A 21,244-nucleotide genomic window follows, 5' to 3' on the forward strand; every position below is an offset into this window, starting at 1 on the left:
AATCTTTTATATATATATATATATATATATATATATATATATATATATATATATATATATATATATATAATCTATTAATAATACAGATATCAATATTGATAATGAAAGTAGTATAATAACTATATTTTAACTCATAATTAAGTTAATATAATTGTATTTTATTAATTATGTAATACCTATTATAACACATTTGAATATTTAATTTTTATATATATATTAGATATATTACCACATACATATCATATTAATTGTGTACTTAACTTATATATATATTTATTTACTTTTATAATATCTTATTTATTTTATAAATTAATTTACATGTTTAAATCAAATGATTAAATGGTATTATATTAATACAAATTAATATATACACACATATATATATATATATTTACATGTATATATTTATTTACATATTTATTTACACCTTTGTTCGTGAATCGTCGAGAATAGTCAAAGGGTAATTGATTACCTGATTATAGATTTCAAACTTTCGAGACTCAACATTACAGGTTTTTGCTTATCGTGTCGGAAACATTTAAATATTAGAGTTTAAATTTGATCGGAAATTTCCGGGTCACTACAGTACCTACCCGTTAAAGAAATTTCGTCCCGAAATTTGAGTGGTGATAGTCGGAATTGAAATTGAGAATGTTTTAGTACCAAATTTTGAACTCAGATTCTTAATAGAACGATTTTAGTCGTCTAAGAATATTTCATCGAAGAAGAAAATGATAGGATTTAAGATTTCTTCGAGGTTGATACGCAGATAGATTTATGAATGCCCATCTTGGGTCGAGTTCGGGTTCATAATGAATTAGAATCAAGTAACAGGGTTCATGATGAATATAAGTCGAGTAACACGGTTCGTGGTGTTAGTAAGGTTGATCAAGCATTACCACCATCACGTTCCATTAGAAACTCAGCATGAATTACTGTAATATAATCATGTTGATCAAGTGTCATTATATTATACTAACTCATGCATCAGTTCCCAACATTACTTCAATAACATTCATATTTTAAGCTCGAAAGTTTACAGAATATAGAAACTAACAGCTTCTATATGATGTAATACTGATAGCACGAAGAGATTAATGATTTCAGATAAGAATAGTTATAAAAATATCTCCAGAAATATGGAGGATATTTATAATGAAAGATACGATAATATCTCAGAATATCTAAGATCAGAGGATGATAGAAACTATTATCAGCAAGGGTTTAGAGTAAGGAGCAAGATATTCACTAAAGACTTTAGCAGACATTGAATCATTTGAATTCTTTGAAGTCAAACTTATTCTTTGTGATTTATCCACGGATTTCTTCCTAGTTTCGCATAATCTATTTTTCGGTACTAAATTTTCTATTGAATGTTTCCAATATAATGATACACAGGAAGCACGAGGAGGTTTATAATTTCGGACGAGAATATTTATGACAATATCCTCAGAAATATCGAAGATATTGATGATGATATTTTGGAATTTCTAAGTTCGATGGTTGATGGAGAAAGATTTTCCGCAAGATTTTAACATGACTTCGGAGCAAGATATTCTCTAAAGATTTCAACGGATCTAGATTTATCTGGGTTCTATCAATTTAGGGTATGTTACTTGTATTTCTCCTTGGTTTCCTTTATGGTTAGCTCAATCCACTTTCCAGTTCCAACTTTTCTGAGCTTTTCCAACATACTAATCTTTATCATCAAACTTTCGATGATTATGGTCGTTTACGGTTATCTACAGTTTCTGCTGCTTCATTCAGCTTTTTCAACATTCAGAGTATTGATTTGTGACTGAATGCTTTTCAGAATTTCAGAATGAGAGATCATAATTCTAAGAGATAAATGTCATACATATAACTATTGATGTAGATATGCTGTGAGTTTTCAAAGTACTGATTGCTGATTCCCGGTAATTGGTATGGCAGTTCTCGTTACAAGATGTGGATGAGTATATGATAGGGTTTCAATGAATAAATATAATGATTTGTCAGAGAGATTTAAGCCAAGAAGTAACGAGGTTGCAGGTATGTCTGCTGGTAATATTGTGGAATATAAAAGAATTTTCCGGTATCAAAAGGGTAATCGTATATATCAGGATTATAGTAAGGCTACTTCAAATGAAAAGTCGAAGTTGAAATGCTGAAGCTGTGACAAAATTGGCTAATTTGGAAAGGAATTGCAAAGTTATTTTCGGTGATAACAACGCCAAAGGAGCTAGCACAGATACGTGTTAAACGTTTATACAGGTTCTGAGAATTTTTCAGGTGCATAACTATATGCGTAAATCTTTTCTTCCGTAGATGGAGTGCGGTTGATTCATCCTCCCGATTGAGGTGTTTTCAAGAATCATGAAAGGTTTGAACGTTGATTGTAATCGTCAAGATACAAATGAAGTTTAAGATGAAATCAAGTGGCAAACTTGAAGAATTGTTTAGTTTCATATGTTAAAATCAATATTTTAATTCATTTTAATTGTCCAATGTTGATAGTCCTCAGTTGATAGTCCACAGTTAGCAGTGTACAAATAATGATTCATATATAGTTTACTATATAATATTCGAATTAATAAATACGTATCGTGACCCGTGTACATGTCTCAGACTCGATCACAACTCAAAGTATATATATTATTTGAGAATCAACCTCAACCCTGTATAGAGAACTCGATCATTACTATATACAGAGTGCCTATGGTGATTCCAAATAATATATATATATGCGTCGATATGATATGTCAAAACCTTGTATACGTGTCCCGATATTTAAAGTGCGTAAAATAAATAACAGAAATTAAATGACGATAAATAAAGTGTGTAAAGTAAATAATTAAATGACGAATAATAAAATTGCGAGAATGTAAATTGCGATAAATAAACTGCGATAAATAAATTGCGATAATTAAATGGTAATACGGAATTAACAGTTAGCTAGGAACAGTTAGCTAGGATTTTGTTAGCGTAGATTCTTAATAGAATTTCATATTATTAATTAATCTGTTTCTAATCAATTTTTATTGTGTCCATTATTTCTTCATTATGCCACTTGTTGGATTCTGATAGGTCAAAATCCAAATATGTAATTGGATGAATATGGTTATTCAGTGGTGAACGGATTTGTATATCGGTGGATGTAAGTAGGATAGTATATGACTGTTGAAACAGATTCGAAGAACGTACAATGTAACTTATTAATGTGAAATTTAAATAGTCCTCGGGTATTACCTACCCGTTAAAATATTTTCACCATTAACAGTTTGTACAAGAGAATTTTTAATTACAATCTTTATGAAAACATATATACATATATATTTTCTTCAGATGTATTCATGGATTTAATGAGTTAATATAATATTAAACTCATTTGCTTTTCGGTTGGAACTAGAATAAATAATCTTTAAAACTTTAGAGATTACATATTCGACATGTCGAACGAAGATCATACTCAAAGTACAGATGATGATATTGAAGCATGGATTGTTGATGGTACTGGTGCTGTTATTGATTGTACTGTTGGTGCCGGTGATGTTGCTGAAGCTGGTACATTTTGCACCATATTCTTCGAATTGATTATTCGAGCGCGAAGTTTGTTGACTTATTACTCCAGGATGATTGTTGGTCGGAACGAGCGGATGAATAAGGTTCAGAATTGTGGATAGAATATAATCTTGTCAAGTTACCCCGAAAATGAGACTGAAAAATGGTGTCTCGAACAGGTTCGCCGGTAAACGCTTCAGGTTCATTGTCAAGAGGTGAATTCGGTTGGTGGAAGGGATTGCCTTCTGTGCGTTTCCATTAATTAAGTCGACTACGAACCCATCAGATGAATTGATAATGGCTGATTGGTTGATTCATGCCGATGACGCTGTTTTCGGAGCTTAGGTGAACATCTATATCGGAATAGCTGTCGGAATAACTATCGGAATAGCTATTGGAATCTGAGGGACTCGAACTGGTTGCAGGATTCATCTCGTACGATCAGATGAAGGATTTTCGATAAGAAATAGATTATAGGATGTAGATTAATACCCTGTAATACATAATTTACATATGCATATATAATACTAAAATCCCATAAGTTACGGAGGAATCTACGGAAGTTTTCAGGCAAAGTTACAGTAACAGATACGCTAAGATATAAAGTAGCAGATACGCTAAGATATGAATTTTGTCTATACACTATTCATGCAGTCAATGCAGTAAAACGTGTCTAGACTAAGAATGATAAGCAAGTGATTCTCTAAGAATGTTAAGCAGGTAATTTTTGACACCAAATGATAAGCAAAACTTTTGACATGCAGACACGATCGAAGTCCAGACTCACAAATGCATCCTAAAGACTTATCAGTTAGACACACTAATGCAGACATGGTTCGCTAAGACCACCGCTCTGATACCAACTGAAAGGACCCGTCCTAATCCATCTGGACGAAGTCCATATCGATTATAAACGATTCACAACAGTTGATTTCATCGCGAGGTACTTGACCTCTATATGATACATTTTACAAACATTGCATTCGTTTTGAAAAGACAATCTTTCATTACATCTGAAGTTGACAGACATGCATACCATTTCATAATATATCCAACTATAATTGACTAAATAATGATCTTGATAAACTCAACGACTCGAATGCAGCGTCTGTTGAAATATGTCATGAATGACTCCAAGTAATATCTTTAAAATAATCAAATGCACAGTGGAAGATTTCTTTCGTACCTGAGAATAAACATGCTTTCAAGTGTCTACCAAAAGGTTGGTGAGTTCATTAGTTTAACATAAATAATCATTTAATAATTTTAATAGACCACAAGATGTCATATTTCTATTTCTCATAAACATACGTCCCATGCATAGAGACAAAAATATCATTCATATGGATTGAACACCTGGTAACCGACATTCACAATTTGTATATAAGAATATCCCCATCATTCCGGGATCCTCCTTTGAACACGATATAAATTTCAAAGTACTAAAGCATCCGGTACTTTGGATGGGGCTTGTTGGGCCCAATAGATCTATCTTTAGGATTCGCGTCAATTAGGGTGTCTGTTCCCTAATTCTTAGATTACCAGACTTAATAAAAAGGGGCATATTCGATTTTGATCATTCAACCATATAATGTAGTTTCGATTACTTGTGTCTATTTCGTAAAACATTTATAAAAGTGCATGCATTCTCAGTCCCAAAAATATATATTGCAAAAGCATTTAAAAAGGGAGCAAATGAAACTCACCTAATGTATTTTATAGTAAAAATACATAGAACGACATTGAACAAGTATAGGGTTGGCCTCAGATTCACGAACCTATATCATTTGTATATTTATTAATATACATAGTTATAATCGAACATATATACATATAAATTTATTAGTTATATCTTTTTTTATATAGTTAATATTTATATGTTTCATTTATTCATTTTGTATACGAAAGTATTAATTTTTATTATGTTATATGTATTAAGTATATATATATATATATATATATATATATATATATATATATATATATATATATATATATATATATATATATATATATATATATATATATATATATATATATATATATCATTTGTTTGTTAAAATATAGTAATTATAATAATTCCATAATATTATTGTAATGGTAAAAATGATAATAATGATAATACCTAATGTTACTAATAAAAATAATAAAGCTAATAATTTTGTTAATAATAATATTGAAGGTAGTTTTTGATTACAAATTTGATAATGATTATATTAGTAGTTTTTGATAAAAATGAATAATTTAGAAATGATATTAATAATTAGTAATTCACTTAAATCGTAGTTTTTAAATCTATACATTTATGATCTTAATAATAATATCTTTAAACTTTTATTGTCATAATTATAATACTCCTAATAATAATAATATGAATACTACTGATAATTTTAGTGATAACCTTTATAAAATTTATAGTGATGATAATAAGTTTTATAATATTAATGATAATAAGAATAATTAACATTGATAGTAATAATAATAATTGATATTCATACTACTTATTAATAATAATACTTATACTAAATATTAATACTAATATTAATGATAGTAATAATTATAATTCTTATAAATATGGTAATAATAATAATAATTGTAAGTATGGTACTAATAATAATAATAATCATAATAATAACAATAATAATAATAATCATATTAATATTAACAATACTAATAATTATGATTAATAAGTATTAACAAATAAATAAATAAATAAAGACTACCTCAAAACCTCTTCAAAAAAAAGAAAACGTCGCAAACCGGTTTCGAACTCACGACCTCTCGCTTCACGACACTAACCCCCAACCATCCAAGCTACATGTTCTTTCTGCTTTTATACAACCCCGAAATACTTTTAACCCGTATTTCTTATTATCACGGCCCAACTAGGAGACTTTGGCCCAAAACCACAATACATGATTAGTTTATGTATGGGACAATTAGGATCCAAGGAGAAATATCCCCTAGCCGACCCCCCATTCCTTTATTTAAACGCATATACTGCAACACCATTCAATCATGTTCTTTACTTTAATCATATCATTGAATTGATTTCATCAACCCATCATCTTCTTCTTTTATTTTATCGAATATAAACATAAACATATCACAGCGGCTGCAGCAAAGGTTCGTTGATTGGGTGATCTTGTTCGTTGGCTAAGACAGATTACAAATTAGCAATAGCATGATCATGTGACGAGCTGTTGAATGTTGTTGGTATTTTGGTGGTCTGAACAGTAACCGAAGCACTTTTTAGACGACAAGTTGTAGTAGTAGCTGCAGCTGTAATGTTCGATCAGTGAAGGTGGTGGTGGATTGCAGAGATGTTTGATAATGATAAAGATGGAACAAAAAAAAAATTGAAAGATAGTGATTATTTTTTATTGAACAATAAGTGTACGATTTATTTTTCATGGCCGTTCTTGATCCCTTGTGACTAGAATCTAAACTACCGTTTGTTCTCGAGCTTTAGGTGCTACTTGGAGTCTTGGGTGGTTTCATGCGTGGTGCAAACAGAAAACATAAAATAAAAAAGTTACATCAACCGTGAGTCGAGCAAGGTGGTTATCGAAAGTGATAATGGTCATAGTTGATGGTGTACGGTGGTGATGATTAAAGAGAGCAAAGTTGTAGGTGGCATGGTGATAATTCGAATAGTCTGAGATGGTTCGTTAGATAAAGTTATTAACAGAAAAGAAATAGAAGGTTTAACAGAAGAAGAAAGAAGGGTGATGTTCCTTTTAAGCTGGGTTCACGATCAAGAAGAAAAGAAAGAAAGGAGAAAGAATTGTGATGGTGTTTTGGACAGAATAACAACGACAGTAGTAGTAGTCGATGGGTCTTGATGGGTTGAGGAATTGGTGCTTGAAGTGAAGATGATGGTGACCGTTTGTATTAAAAGTTCATGGGTTGGAACAAAATGAAGATCACAAAGTGATGGGTTGCAGTAACTAGAATTGATCTATTTGGATTATAGTGATTGTGGTCGACAGCTTTCATTCTTCAAGGACAGAAATAAAATACAGAATATACAAAAGATTGAATGTGATGGCTAACGATTTTTGGATATTATTGATATTAGAATCACTAGTACAGATCTTTAGAGACAGAAACAAATTACATAAAGTATTGAAAACAATGGGAAACTGAATATGCAAATTCTCTGTATCTTTATATGTATATACCATGTTTATATATGTATATATACCATATTTATTTATTTATATAACTGTATACACATATTTATCCATATATATTTGTAACTGTAATTTGCATCTGTATATATATTTACATATATCTTTATTTGTATAACTATATATATATTTGTATATTAAATATATAATGAAACATAATAATAATAATAATAATAATAATAATAATAATAATAATAATATTAATTATACAATTATTAATATTAACTATTAGTTTTAATAATAATAATGAAAGTAATAGTAATAATGTTGATATAACAATTTACTCATACCAAATCTTTTATATATATATATATATTAAATTAATCTATTAATAATCCAGATATAAATATTGATAATGAAAGTAGTATAATAACTATATTTTAACTCATAATTAAATTTAATATAATTGTATTTTATTAATTATGTAATACCTATTATAACACATTTGAATATTTAATTTTTATATATATATTAGATATATTACCACATACATATCATATTAATTGTGTACTTAACTTATATATATATTTATTTACTTTTATATTATCTTATTTATTTTATAAATTAATTTACATGTTTAAATCAAATGATTAAATGGTATTATATTAATACAAATTAATATATACACACATATATATATTTACATGTATATATTTATTTACATATTTATTTACACCTTTGTTCGTGAATCGTCGAGAATAGTCAAAGGGTAATTGATTACCTGATTATAGATTTCAAACTTTCGAGACTCAACATTACAGGTTTTTGCTTATCGTGTCGGAAACATTTAAAGAATAGAGTTTAAATTTGATCGGAAATTTCCGGGTCACTACAGTTGACACCAAAGAACTCTAAATCCCTACAACCAACGCTCTGATACCATCTGTAGCGACTCGACCAAATCGTCATTGACGGCGCCGTCTACTTAGGTCCCGTTACGTGGTCATAAGTCTTTAAAATAACGTTTGACCAAAATATGTCGCATTCATTTCAAATGTAAAGATGTTACAAAGTTTACAAGGTAGTTCAACGACTAAAGGTGTTACAATATTTTAAGTACAAATGAAACCTATGCGACACAACTTAAGTAAAGTTAAAAGACGTTCCAAGTATGCATGTATACTCGACATCCAAGCAAGTATCGAAATAGTGTGCGAAAGCATGTATCACTTAGCGTTCAAGGACCTGAGAAAACATATAGAAAACTGTCAACGAAAAATGTTGGTGAAATCATAGGTGTATTAGTAAACGTTGTTTTTGAAACACAAGATTTTGTATTTCCATAACATAGATTATCTAAATCGTTTACATTCCGAAGTTGTTATTCGTTTGTTGAGCACCCAATTATCAAGACTTAACTGTTCACGTACCCCGTCATCATAGTGTTAGAACCTACACTATATACTCGAAAATATATTTCATCCGCTAACGGTAGCGAACCGTCCGAATGAGGGCTTGTCAAGCCCATGTGATCACATAACATAAGTTCACGTTTACACCCTGCAAGTGTAACTAATGATAATTGAATTGAGGCCTTTTTATTCTAACTCGCATATGGAATGTTTGTTTTTGTACTTGTGTTCAAAGCATAAAAGTATGATACGTATATGTTTCTCATCCCATACTTTAAAGAGTAAAAGTTGTTGAAAAAGTGGGACTATGATCTCACCTTGATTGCACGAAAGTAAAAGTACTTCATAAAGTAACGTGTGCAAGAACGAATGCTAGTCTTGACCTAAACAAATAGGTTGTATCAATAACGCTAAACACGGTCGGTCAAAGTTGTTCAATTAGTCCTATGGCTCGTTACGACTCGATTAATATAGCATGTAAGTCAAATTGTCAAGTTTCATGCAAGATACAAGTATAAAAGCACGCTAGAACGATTGCATAAGTATTCGGTTACGTTTGAATAAAAGTAAACTTTGGTCAAGTCAAAGTCAACGAAAAAGTCAACACGTTCGGGTCGGGTCTCGGACAATTTTTCTGAGTTATATAATCATATTTGAGCATGTTAGAACAAGTTAAATGTTAATCGGAGGTGCATAGCATAGTTAGAATTAAACGGTGAATGACCAACTTGATCAGAATTCTGCAGTTCATTTGGACGGCGTCCAAATGGCCTTGACAACGTCCAGTATTGAAGGACTGGAAAGCGTCCAATGATTTGGACGGCGTCCAAAATGGCTTCCAGATCCTGCTTGCTGAAAACTCACAAGTGCACGAACCAAACTTCAAACAATCACAATTTATGACCCGCAAACAATCAAAATATGTTTCTTATCTCATCAGAAAGGTATTTTGACGAGGAAAATGACTAAACACATTTCATCAATCAATTCAACATTTACCACATCCAAAATCACATTAAATTCTCATCATTTATTACATTCAAGATCATAAATGCAATTTGTTAATTCGAGAACTTACTACCTACATATCATACGACGTTTCGTAGGTAATTACGCATACAATACAACTAAACACTTACCAACAACATTTCATAGCATTCAATGCATCAAAAGTTCATTTTTAAGTCTATCAAACCCTAACCAAAATCACAAAATCAATAATCATCTTAGTGAAGTTTTCTTAATCAACCTACACATCAAAATGAAGCTAGTGATGCTAGTAACTCATTTAATACATGAACTTTTAACATCTAACAACATTTAAGCAACCAAAACTCAAGATCAAACTAGTTACTTTTCAAGTTCAAGCTAGTTACACTAGAACAACAAGATCGAGCATACAATCATATATTAATGTTAGACTCGAGCCATAGACACTAACTAACACTTTTATAAGTCAAAAACATCAAGAACATAAAATCTAGTGTTTTTAGAAAGTTACCCAAATGAGATGAAGTTGGTATGGATTCGAAGAGAAAGATGCAAGGATTCCGAATATGTAATTTGTTTTGAAGAACGCTTGCTAGATTCAAAATGGATGATAATTCTTTGATTTGGTGTTTGAGAGAATAAAGTGGAAGTAGTGAAAAATTGGAGGATGAAATGAATGGAGGAGATGTGTGTTGACCCTTTGACCTAGTCAAGACTTTGGTCACATGGCAACATTGGTCCCTCAAGTTTAAAGGCGGGTGTGTGAATTACCTAAACGAGATATTTCAAAAACGCGTATTAACGGAAGATTTATAATTATATAACGGACTTTAAGATAATTAAATGGAAAAAGACGAGATGATATATATATATATATATATATATATATATATATATATATATATATATATATATCGGGTCACCTTGCCTCAAACCCCGCTTTCCTTTAAAATAACCAGTAGCTCACCGCTAATATCAATGGAAAATGAAATTTATGTGACACACTTCATAAATCAGTGAATCATCAAATACGGGAACTCAAATCGAATCAGAATAGACCTCATAAAGTCCCTATTCACAGTATTTTACGCTTTCTGAATATCTACTTGAAAATCACACTTAGGCGTACGTCTCGAGAAATGACAATTCCTCATCAAATCTTGCGTAAGTAGGTACTAATAGAAATCCGAAGGTCAGGCACAAATGCCGACTGATTAATGACAATAATGTCATCAAAACTCTCTTTAATATGGTTCGTAATAATTTTGCTAATGCATTTGCTCGAACACGACTCACAGCTAAGTATCATAAAGTATAACATTATAAAAATATATTTGATGATTGCCATCTATTATAAAACACAAAATCATGAACAATAAACCTGCTGACGTAACATCCACTTATACTTTTTTAGAAACTTTTTAATTACTATTACTAAAATAAGACTTTGGCCAATGAATAAGAGTCCATAAAAATTAAGTTCAAGGAAAATCAAGCTCACTTCTCTTTTTCTTAATCTTTACCTTGGAACTTTGATTTAATAGACTCACTTCCAGACTTCAATAAACATTATTTCTACCTTCACCAATTTTTTGCACCTACTCTTTAATCATCTCTATATCTACCCGAATTTTAAGAGAGTTTTTCATTGTCGGCCTAAAACTTATGTTGTACCGCTAAGTTGAAAAGCACCGAAGAACATGAATTATCGTAAATAAAGAAAAAAGGGTTTTCTAGCTATTCGTGGATGGGTTCGGAGGAATTTCATTTGGTTTTGATTTTCTAGCACATCCCTGGTGTACTGAAGCCCCATGCATTGCATATATTAGCTACGAGCCGTTGTAAGCGTTGTTGCGTGAGTACTATATCACGAACTAACAAGAGAGGAACTACAAGCAGAAATCAGTAGTCACTCTTCGACTTAAAGAACAATTGAAAAATGGTGTAGTCATTATGCATATTAACGACTGTCTTTGATTGTTGTTATATATATATTACACCTATAGATAGATGGTCCCGATTGACCATTTGGATTTTTCTAGTTGATAAATAAAGTTTTGTATTACCACGTAATGCATTCCCCCTTGTATCTTTTGAGTTATGAATAGTTCACTTTTGGAGCCCTCAAAGGTCATTTTACCCATCTCTTTCCCACTTTCTTATTTACAACATCCACTTACAACCTGCTACATACTCCCAACAAACACACAAAGACGAAAATACCCTCACACTACTAGCTCTCCTCATTGTTGGTACTTCTTCTACAACATAGCGTACAGCCACTTACTACCTAAGTTTTGTTATCAAATACAAAATACAAAAATTAACAAACTCATAACAAACAAAAACATATAAAAAATAAAAATAAAAAAACTACAAACATAAACATCTTTAAACAAGATCCTCAAAGTTCAAACTAACCTGATTCCCAAGAATTTCAAAGACAATTGCTACCCAGATCGTTAAAAAAATTAATAAAAAAAAAATCTATAAAAATGTAACCACCACAGATGGCCACTTCAAACACTAAAAAGTCTATTTTGTCAAACAACCATCAATCACGACGACTTCCCGCAACAACCGACGTTGGTAAGTACCACTATCATCCAGATTTGAAAAAAACTGTTAACACTGAAAAAATGTAATCAAAACACAAAAACAATATATAAACGCAAAACAAAATTAGATCTGAAAATAAAAAGAAAAAACTCAGTTCTAAAGAAAAATAATGATAACTAAAAAAATTTGAAAACATAAAGAAGGTCAACTTATTTAACAACGTGTGGATTTGGGTAATTGTCGGAGGACTACCGTTGTCAATGATGCATCCTAACCACCGCTGAAAAAAGATTAAATTCTATGTTTTAGTTTCACTTAACTAAGTAGCTTGGGAAAAAAAAAAAAAAAAGTTAGAACCGCAAAGTGATAGAAAAATCGGAGATGAGGCCGTGAGAATAATACTCCCTCCGTCCCACTACAAATGTCCACGTTTGACTTCTAAAGTCTTTTGTTGTTAACTATGGTCGTAAATATTTTCATTTGTGTTATATATTATTTGATAAAAATTGTATAAATAAAATCGTGTTTAAAAACTCAATCCATTCATATAAATTTAATCAAATATTATATAACACAAATAAAGATATTTACAGTCAAAGTTGAGAACAAAAGACTTTGAAAGTCAGATGTAGACACTTATAGTAGGACGGAGGGAGTAATATGGTAAGAAAATAAGTGGGTGAAATCAAAATGATAAAGAAATATGGTACAAAGGAATAAAGAAATATATATACTAGAAGTAATGAAACCCAAAACCAGGGGTGTTCAAAATATCCGAATCCGAAATCCGAATCCGAATTATCCGAAATCCGAATCCGAAAATATCCGAAAATATCCGAAAAATCGGATATCCGAAAATTCGGATATCCGAAAATCGGATATCCGATTTTTCGGATTCGGATATCGGATGGAGTTTTTAAAATTTTTGGATATTCGGATATCCGAATATCCGAAAATTTCTAAAAAATCCAAAAAAATCCGAAAAATGTCCGAAATATCCGAAAAATATCCGAAATATCCGAATATCCGGAAAATTATCCGAAAATATTCGAAGTTCTTCAAAAATATCGGATATTCGGATAATCCGATATCCGAATCCGAAATTTCGGATATCCGAAAATCGGATATCCGAAATTTCGGATTCGGATTTCGGATGGGGTTTTTCACTATCCGAATTTTCGGATATCCGAAAATTCGGATATCCGAATTTCGGATATCCGAAAATGAACACCCCTACCCAAAACAATCAAACTCAATGCATCACGAGCCCAAATTTTTAGAAGCCCAAAACTTATGTCCAACAACATATAACCAAAATATATTTTGACAAAATGAAAAAAAGATGAATACCTACATTTAGTTTGAATACTTAGAGCGCTAGGTGTCTGTGTCTCTTTGTTAAGGTTTATTTCGGTGTTAAAAATGGACCTTGATATTAATTAAAGTGGGGTGTCGTTTGGTGTCCATTTCAGGGTCGAGTATGACATGGACCAATAAGAAAATAGAATAATTTAAAAAGGAAAAAAGAGAGAGAAGAACCACCGTCGGTGTTGCGATGGTGTGAAGCCACGACAGAATCGACGGTGGGGCGGTATCCATGTCGCTGCAGCGTCGATGATGGATGGTGAAATGGAAGCCGGGTACCGAGAGCTCTTATAACTTTAATTACCATAATACGATAGGATAACTAAATATAAAAGGACAGGTTATATGTTTTTCAGATTTTGAGTTGATAAATAAACAAGGCTAAATATGGGTTATGGTCATTAATAAATATGTACTTATATATTATAGGCTATGACCCACTACAGATACTTAAATATTCATCTTAGCCCATACGCCATATAATAATATAATAATAATTACAATAAATAATATAGATAGATGTTCAAGAAAATACATATCTGGAATTTTCTTATCAATTTTTTCATCATGTTTGTCTATCGAAAAAAAGCGTTCCCGTCGCGAAGCGGGTCTCCTCACCACGTTTATACATATTAATTCTCTTTATACATATTAATTCTCTTTATTAACATATATGATGATGAAGTCGTTTATATAATTGATTGATTGATGATCACAAGGACAATTGGTGGGGTGGTGATTGATTTTGATTCTGTTTAAAATTAACTAACGGCGTGATTAATGGCTGTTACTTAACCCCCCACAGCTAAGCCACGTGGGAAGATAATCTCTTGAAGGACAAGTCAGAAAATGTTGGTTTCACAGGTCATCATCAGGTCCCACCTTTGGGTCCCATTTAAGGTGAGCGCCAGCTTTCAAATCATTTCAGTTTCCTATTTTGCCCCCTTCATCTTCAATCATTAATCCAGTCAATGCTAACCAAACTCTTCTCCAAATTCTAATTTAATTTAATTTAATTTTTTATATTAAAATTTAAATTTAAATATTTAAATTTTAATAATTTATAGAATTATTTATATTCGTATGACGTATACTACCGGGCTTATAACAGCTATTAGTACTTCGTGATTTATTCATTATTTTATGTCATAGGAGTGATCAAATTAATACAAGAGTTTTGTCAACTTGTTTCATCAATTTGATCTACTTTTACTTGATTCATATTTTTTTTAAATTTAGAATGTGTAATTAATAATTAACACTTATGATGATAGCAGAATTGTGGTGTCTTTTCAATGATGAGGTTTGCGGTTCAAGTTTTAAGATAAACAAATATGTATATGAGTAACCTCAAACGGTAACTTACTAGTTTGATGTTTAAAATTTATAAAGGAGATCTCCAGGCGAAACAAAAAGCTCAATATGAAGTGACATCAATGATTAATCAACAAGAGTTTTTATGTGGCTTCATCAAATAACCGCAAGGTTGAGTTGGCATCTTTTTATTGATATTTTGTCTCTAAATTGTATATATATGTCTGTATAGTTGTATAGTCTTCTTAGGTTTTGGTTTTTCTTGTTCGTTGGGTTTTTCCGCAGCTCTGCCTTGTACGTTCGTTTGGTTCTAATATATTGTTATGCTTGCCTTGAAAAAAATAAATAAAGGAGATATAGTTTCAATCTTTATTGGCTACACGGTATTGTCTTTAAAATATATTTATTCTTATAAATTGTGGTGTCGAGTATGAGTAATTTACTTTTCTTTCTGTTTTTGTAAATGGCAAAAGGATAACGAGTAATTTATCCCTCTAAAAAGAATAATAAATTTAAACTGGATTAATGAGTAGTTATTACAAATTTTAGCTTTTTTAAATGGATTTAATTTAATACGTTTAAACGGTGCAATGCAGACAAGAACTAATAAAATCATCAGTTAAATCATTGGTAGTATGATGTTAGATTAAAAAAATATGCAAGTAATTAATGTTGTTGCTTTGGTGTACCAAATTAAAATTCATATATTATTATGCAAATACAATAGCACTTGGAATCTTAGCTAACCCCTAACTAGAGAGATAAATAACCCGAATATTTGTTTGATCAAAACTTTAAATTTAGTAAAAATATTCCTCTTAATATATTTTTTTTCTTTTTTCAAAAAGCAAATTTTATTAAACACGAAAGGGACAAGCATTGAGATAGCTTGCCCCGAATGTTACAACACGATGTCACTCGGAATCTGGAACAGAAAATGCAACGAAGAGAAACAAGTTGCTAAGGGAGCAACTAGGACACGAAAACAAGACAAAAATTACAAATGAGCTACGACACTACACAACATAGACACACGGGTTGGTGATCCATTGAAGCCAATCCAATTTTACGGTCTTTATTCTAGTAGAAATCCATTCAAACGATTTAAGTTGAATCTCCATTAGCGCCGTCGGTCCATTCCAACTTGTGTTTGAGAAAACTTTTTTGTTTCGGTTGCACCATATTAGGTAGGCGCACGTCCACTCCAAAGCTTGCCAAATTTTGCTACCCACATGAGACATTGAGATGTTGCTATTACCCCGGAAAGACTCGTTGACACTTAACAATGGGGTCGACTTGAAACCCCGCCATTTGTACATACATTCCCAAGTATCAAAAGCATCACGACAAAAGAATAACACATGATCAAAAGATTCCACGTCATCGTCGCATATCGGACATCTTACGGAGTGAAGATCTATCCCACGCTTGTCAAGTTCGATTCTTGTTGGTAAACGTTTCTTTAGAACTCTCCAAATGAAAACTTCGAGTTTCCCCGGCACCAAGTTGTTCTTAAGTGTCTCGCTTCTTGATCTATTGTCTAGTATAGTTTTGTCGTCAATAAGACTCGATAATTTCTTCGTAGTAAAGATCCCGTTCGATGCAAGATTCCAATACCATTTATCCGAGCTACCATCCTGTTTAACATATGAAAATAATAGGTTATTCTACAAAAATATTTTTGACAACCCTAATTAATTAGGAAGAATTTCTACAAAAATATTTTTTTTTTCGCCTCAATCAATTAAAGTGTCCACTCTAGCTACAGTATAAAATTATAAGATTCTTTGTAATTGTAAAATAATTTAAACACTTACATATATGCATGGGAGGGAGCAAGTATATACAAACCCGATATATGGTTAATCAATTTTTATTGAAAAAGTACTCCATAATTAATGTATATAGTTTGGAAATAACCGCATCATATTCTTTTTGGTAATTTTGTTTGCTTTTACGTTGATGTGACCATGATTGCAACATGAATTAAGACAAATGGTTTTATGTAGATGTCCGTATGTCATGGTGTTTGAGTAAACACGCATCTACATGTTTGAATTTGAGAATTTAAGCTCAATACGCATCATCAATTAATTAATTAATTTATCTTGTATTTTAACACTAAAATAATTATAACTATAGATAGCAAAATTAAAGAAGTGAAAAGATCAGTTGAAGGACAAAATTGTAACTAAAAGGTAGAGGTGGGGATTGTGGAGGGGTATTTATAAAATATTATTAAAATTATATAAATAATAATAATATATAATTTCATAATTTTTAATTTTAATTTTATAATTTATAATTTGATATCTATAATTTATAATTTTATATTATATATATATATATATATATATATATATATATATATACATATATATATATATATATATATATATATATATATATATATATATATATATATATATATATATATATATATATATATATATATATATATATATTATATTTATATTTATATTTATATTTATATTTATAATAATTAATAATAATAATAATATAATATAATAAAATAATAATAATAGTAATAATAATAATATAATATATAATATAATAACAATAACAATAACAATAACAATAATGTTAAACGAATTAAATAATTAGAATAGCTAGGCAAAGGTTTTGAAAGTTCATATATAACTTGTAATCACATCGTACCATTCAATTACAAAATATTCATCTTCATCAACAATCAATACAATTTCTCTCAAAGGTATCTCCTCCTTAATTTATCTTTTTTCTTTTTCTATACCCAAACCCAAAACCTTGAAGTGTTCAATTCCTGCATGTTAGATTTTTTCTTATGATTATCTTGATAATCATAATTTAAATATAAGATTTTAGAGTACACCTTTTTGTTGTTTTGATGTAGATATTTACTTATGCTTAAGAGTCTAAACTATGTTAATCATGCATGGTGTATGTGACTATAAAACTTGATTTAGTTATATCATTTATGTGGTTGGAAGGCCAATTGGTGTTCTATGTTACAGTTATATTTACAAGAAAAAACTGTTTCATATTATAATATAAATATTTTATTAAGGAAATCAAAGGTGATGACAACTTTAAAGAATTTCGTTTAATCGATTATTTCTGAAAATTTAATTAGTTGGTTTGGAATCCTTATTTGTGGATAATTTGATATCTGTATATATGGTTTTATACTATGGTTTTATAATTAATTATTAATTGAATTAAAATTATGGTTGGTACAGGGTTAAATATTTGAAGAAAATAGTTAAAGATCAAAAAAATGGGTTACTGGAAATCAACAGTGGTGCCAAAGTTCAAGAAGTTGTTTGAGAAGAATAGTATTAAGAAGGCTGGTGCTGCTGAAGCTTGCAAGGCCTTTGATGAATCTAAGGTACATACAACGTCCTTATTTTTTTTTTAAATCGAATTATTTGTTTTTTACTCTATATAGCTTTTTCTTTTCTTTTCTTTTCATTTTTTTTTTTTAAAAAGTGGATTAATTGATGAAACTTGGCGCAGGAAAATTACAGCAAAGAATTTGAGGAGAAGAAAGCGGAACTTGAAGCCAAAGTTATAGAACTCTATGAAGCTGCTACTGCTGAAGTCAAGGTAATTTGACTGTAAATTTAGCTAGTAACTAGTTACTTATAGATTAACGTTAACCTAGTATCGAGTATTAGGTGCTCTTTTTGTCTGAGGATATATGCTGAATACCGAAGACTGTTTGTAACTTAATCCCGTTTGCAGTTCTAAGTCAGCGAGATTGCAGACAGAATTAGAACTTATTTAATACTGTAGTATGTCTTCAAAAACAAACCGTCTGCATTAAAAACGTCTGCCAGTTTACAGATATAAAACATAATAAAGTTTGCAGACCGAAAAATAAAGGACACCATAGTTTTAATTGATTGGATCTATTAAAAGTAAATGACAAGGACACTCTTAATCAAATTCAATTATTGATTGATTAATATCAATAATAATTATTACTTATAATATCTAAGACTTTACAACTATAGTGTCAATCAATATTTTGAAATCATCAATTACTACTCGTAAATAAATACATAATCTTGTGTAACGAACTTAACTGATGATCACCTTGAACAAATTAAAACGATAACAGGCAGCCGTGAAGGAGCGCAAGAAGGGTATTTTCAAGAAGGTATCTACCGGTGTTGAGGCATTCCTCGAGGAGCTTTCTAAAATAGGTAAGAAAATTATACTAATCTTAGTTAATAGGATTCGATTTGAGTCGGTATTTCATACTTCCAGCGTAACGCTAGCCAGTTTTCAATGATGTCTAGGTAATGTAATGTATGCTGTTAGCAGCACCTAAACTACATTAACTGTAACCACCGACCTTCCAGTTGAGTGGTATCGAGTCTTAGTAGGGCGGACCCTCGATTCGTTGCCAAGCAACCCGGGTTCGATCCTTGGAGTTTCCTACCTAGCGTGTGTGGGTGCAAATGAGAACATTCGATGCCTCTCAAGCCGTTAAAAGAAAATACATTACATGTACCAAAGATCATTTTTAATATGTACTTATTTAGTCAATTTGATAGCTTAGTGGTTTTGAGTTCTGAGAGTTCTGAACAAAAAAAGTTCCAAGTTTTTAGTCGGGACTAATAATATATACTTGTATATATTTTCCTTCGTTAGAATTCCCTGGGTCGAAAGCAGCTCATGAAGCAACCTGCAAGTACGGAGCAAGCTATGTCGAGGGGCCCATTTTCTTTGTTTTCGAAAAGGTGTCAGTATTCATAGTTGTCGAAGAGAAAACAGAGGAAGCACCACCACCAACAACCACCGAACCAGAAGTGGTGGCTCCAGTTGAGGAAACAAGTACAAAAGAGAAGGAAATTGTTGTTGAGGAGGAGAAGAAAGACGAGGTGCCCGTGGTGCCTGAGGTGGTTGAAAAGAAACCCGAACCGGTGGTTGAACCAAAGGTGGAAGTAGTCCCAACTGAGCCACCAAAGGCTTGTTGATCAGGGTCTTGTTTTGAATGTGTGCAGTGGTATGGAATTATTTGTGAAAATTAATTAAATCAAAGTTCTGTAAACAATGTTTTACTTGCACAAATTTGTTATTCTTTTTGGTTAATTTATTTGAATTTATTTGATGGGGGTAGTTATCCACCCTTTTTGTAATACACTGAAAATGTTTTGTTGGGTGCATTTTTTTTGGATATAGTCTTGTACATTAATGTTGTAACGTGTATGATATTTAAAACTTTTTTTCTTGATTAATTACCTATCCTTGATATGTTACCGAAACAGTAAGCTTTGCTTGTACATATAAAACTTTATTTGTAATTGTTGTAAGATTATGAGAAAAGAGGTAGTGGAAAAGGTTACGAAAAGGCTGTGAAAATTTCAGGGCTGTTTCGTCGATTTCAATTTTTATTATGGGTCCCGTTCAATTAATAAAATTTAGACCTTTTGTATAAAAAATTTTAAATACATGTAAGAATAAGTTCAGTTAATACTAAAAAATAAGGTCAAATACCCGCATATTTAATAACATTTTTCTTAAATACAACATATTGTTGGACTTGGGACCCCTTTAGATTAAGGCCCTGTGCAACCGCACATGTTCAACGCTCTCAAATCCGCTCCTGAAAGATTGTGACTGAATTCGAAAAGCAAATAACATTACATTGCACGACGCTCGTTTTGTTGCTTGTTAAAAGTTGTTTTAAGCCCACAAAATAGTAACGGAATGGATCACAGGTTATATGATTTGAAGAAATCGGAACAATCAGACTTTCTCTAAATCTAAGCCAAATTGAGATTTAATTTTCAATAAAATTCAACTCAAAAGCTTTGAATGGATAATAGATACAAGTTCATGAACATTGTAATGGACCGATGGGTTTCATGTCCATTATCCTTAATGTCGAACGCGTTTAGCCGTTCTGGAATTGGATAAGAT

The 21,244-nt window shown here is 30.9% G+C and overlaps 1 protein-coding gene across 1 annotated transcript; it reads left to right on the top strand.

The window, feature by feature from the left end:
* The first annotated feature begins 17,928 nt into the window (after nt 1–17,928).
* On the top strand, nt 17,929–20,559 carry LOC139892073 (plasma membrane-associated cation-binding protein 1). The gene is made up of 5 exons (XM_071875107.1): nt 17,929–18,047; nt 18,553–18,701; nt 18,830–18,919; nt 19,437–19,521; nt 19,973–20,559. Exons 2-5 carry the CDS (start codon nt 18,591–18,593, stop codon nt 20,296–20,298), a joined length of 612 nt encoding a protein of 203 aa, XP_071731208.1. The 5' UTR covers nt 17,929–18,047; nt 18,553–18,590; the 3' UTR covers nt 20,299–20,559.
* The last annotated feature ends 685 nt before the right edge of the window (nt 20,560–21,244 follow it).

The sequence above is a fragment of the Rutidosis leptorrhynchoides genome, chromosome 2, assembly GCF_046630445.1.
Source record: "Rutidosis leptorrhynchoides isolate AG116_Rl617_1_P2 chromosome 2, CSIRO_AGI_Rlap_v1, whole genome shotgun sequence".
In the NCBI taxonomy this organism is placed as follows: Eukaryota; Viridiplantae; Streptophyta; class Magnoliopsida; order Asterales; family Asteraceae; genus Rutidosis; species Rutidosis leptorrhynchoides.

What these genes read in the sequence shown, in the direction of transcription:
- LOC139892073 (XM_071875107.1), top strand. Translation starts at nt 18,591, where the DNA reads ATGGGTTACTGGAAATCAACAGTGGTGCCAAAGTTCAAGAAGTTGTTT. An exon ending in AGGCCTTTGATGAATCTAAG is followed by an intron (nt 18,702 to 18,829) that starts GTACATACAACG and finishes AACTTGGCGCAG; the next exon opens with GAAAATTACAGCAAAGAATT. An exon ending in CGAGGAGCTTTCTAAAATAG is followed by an intron (nt 19,522 to 19,972) that starts GTAAGAAAATTA and finishes TTCCTTCGTTAG; the next exon opens with AATTCCCTGGGTCGAAAGCA.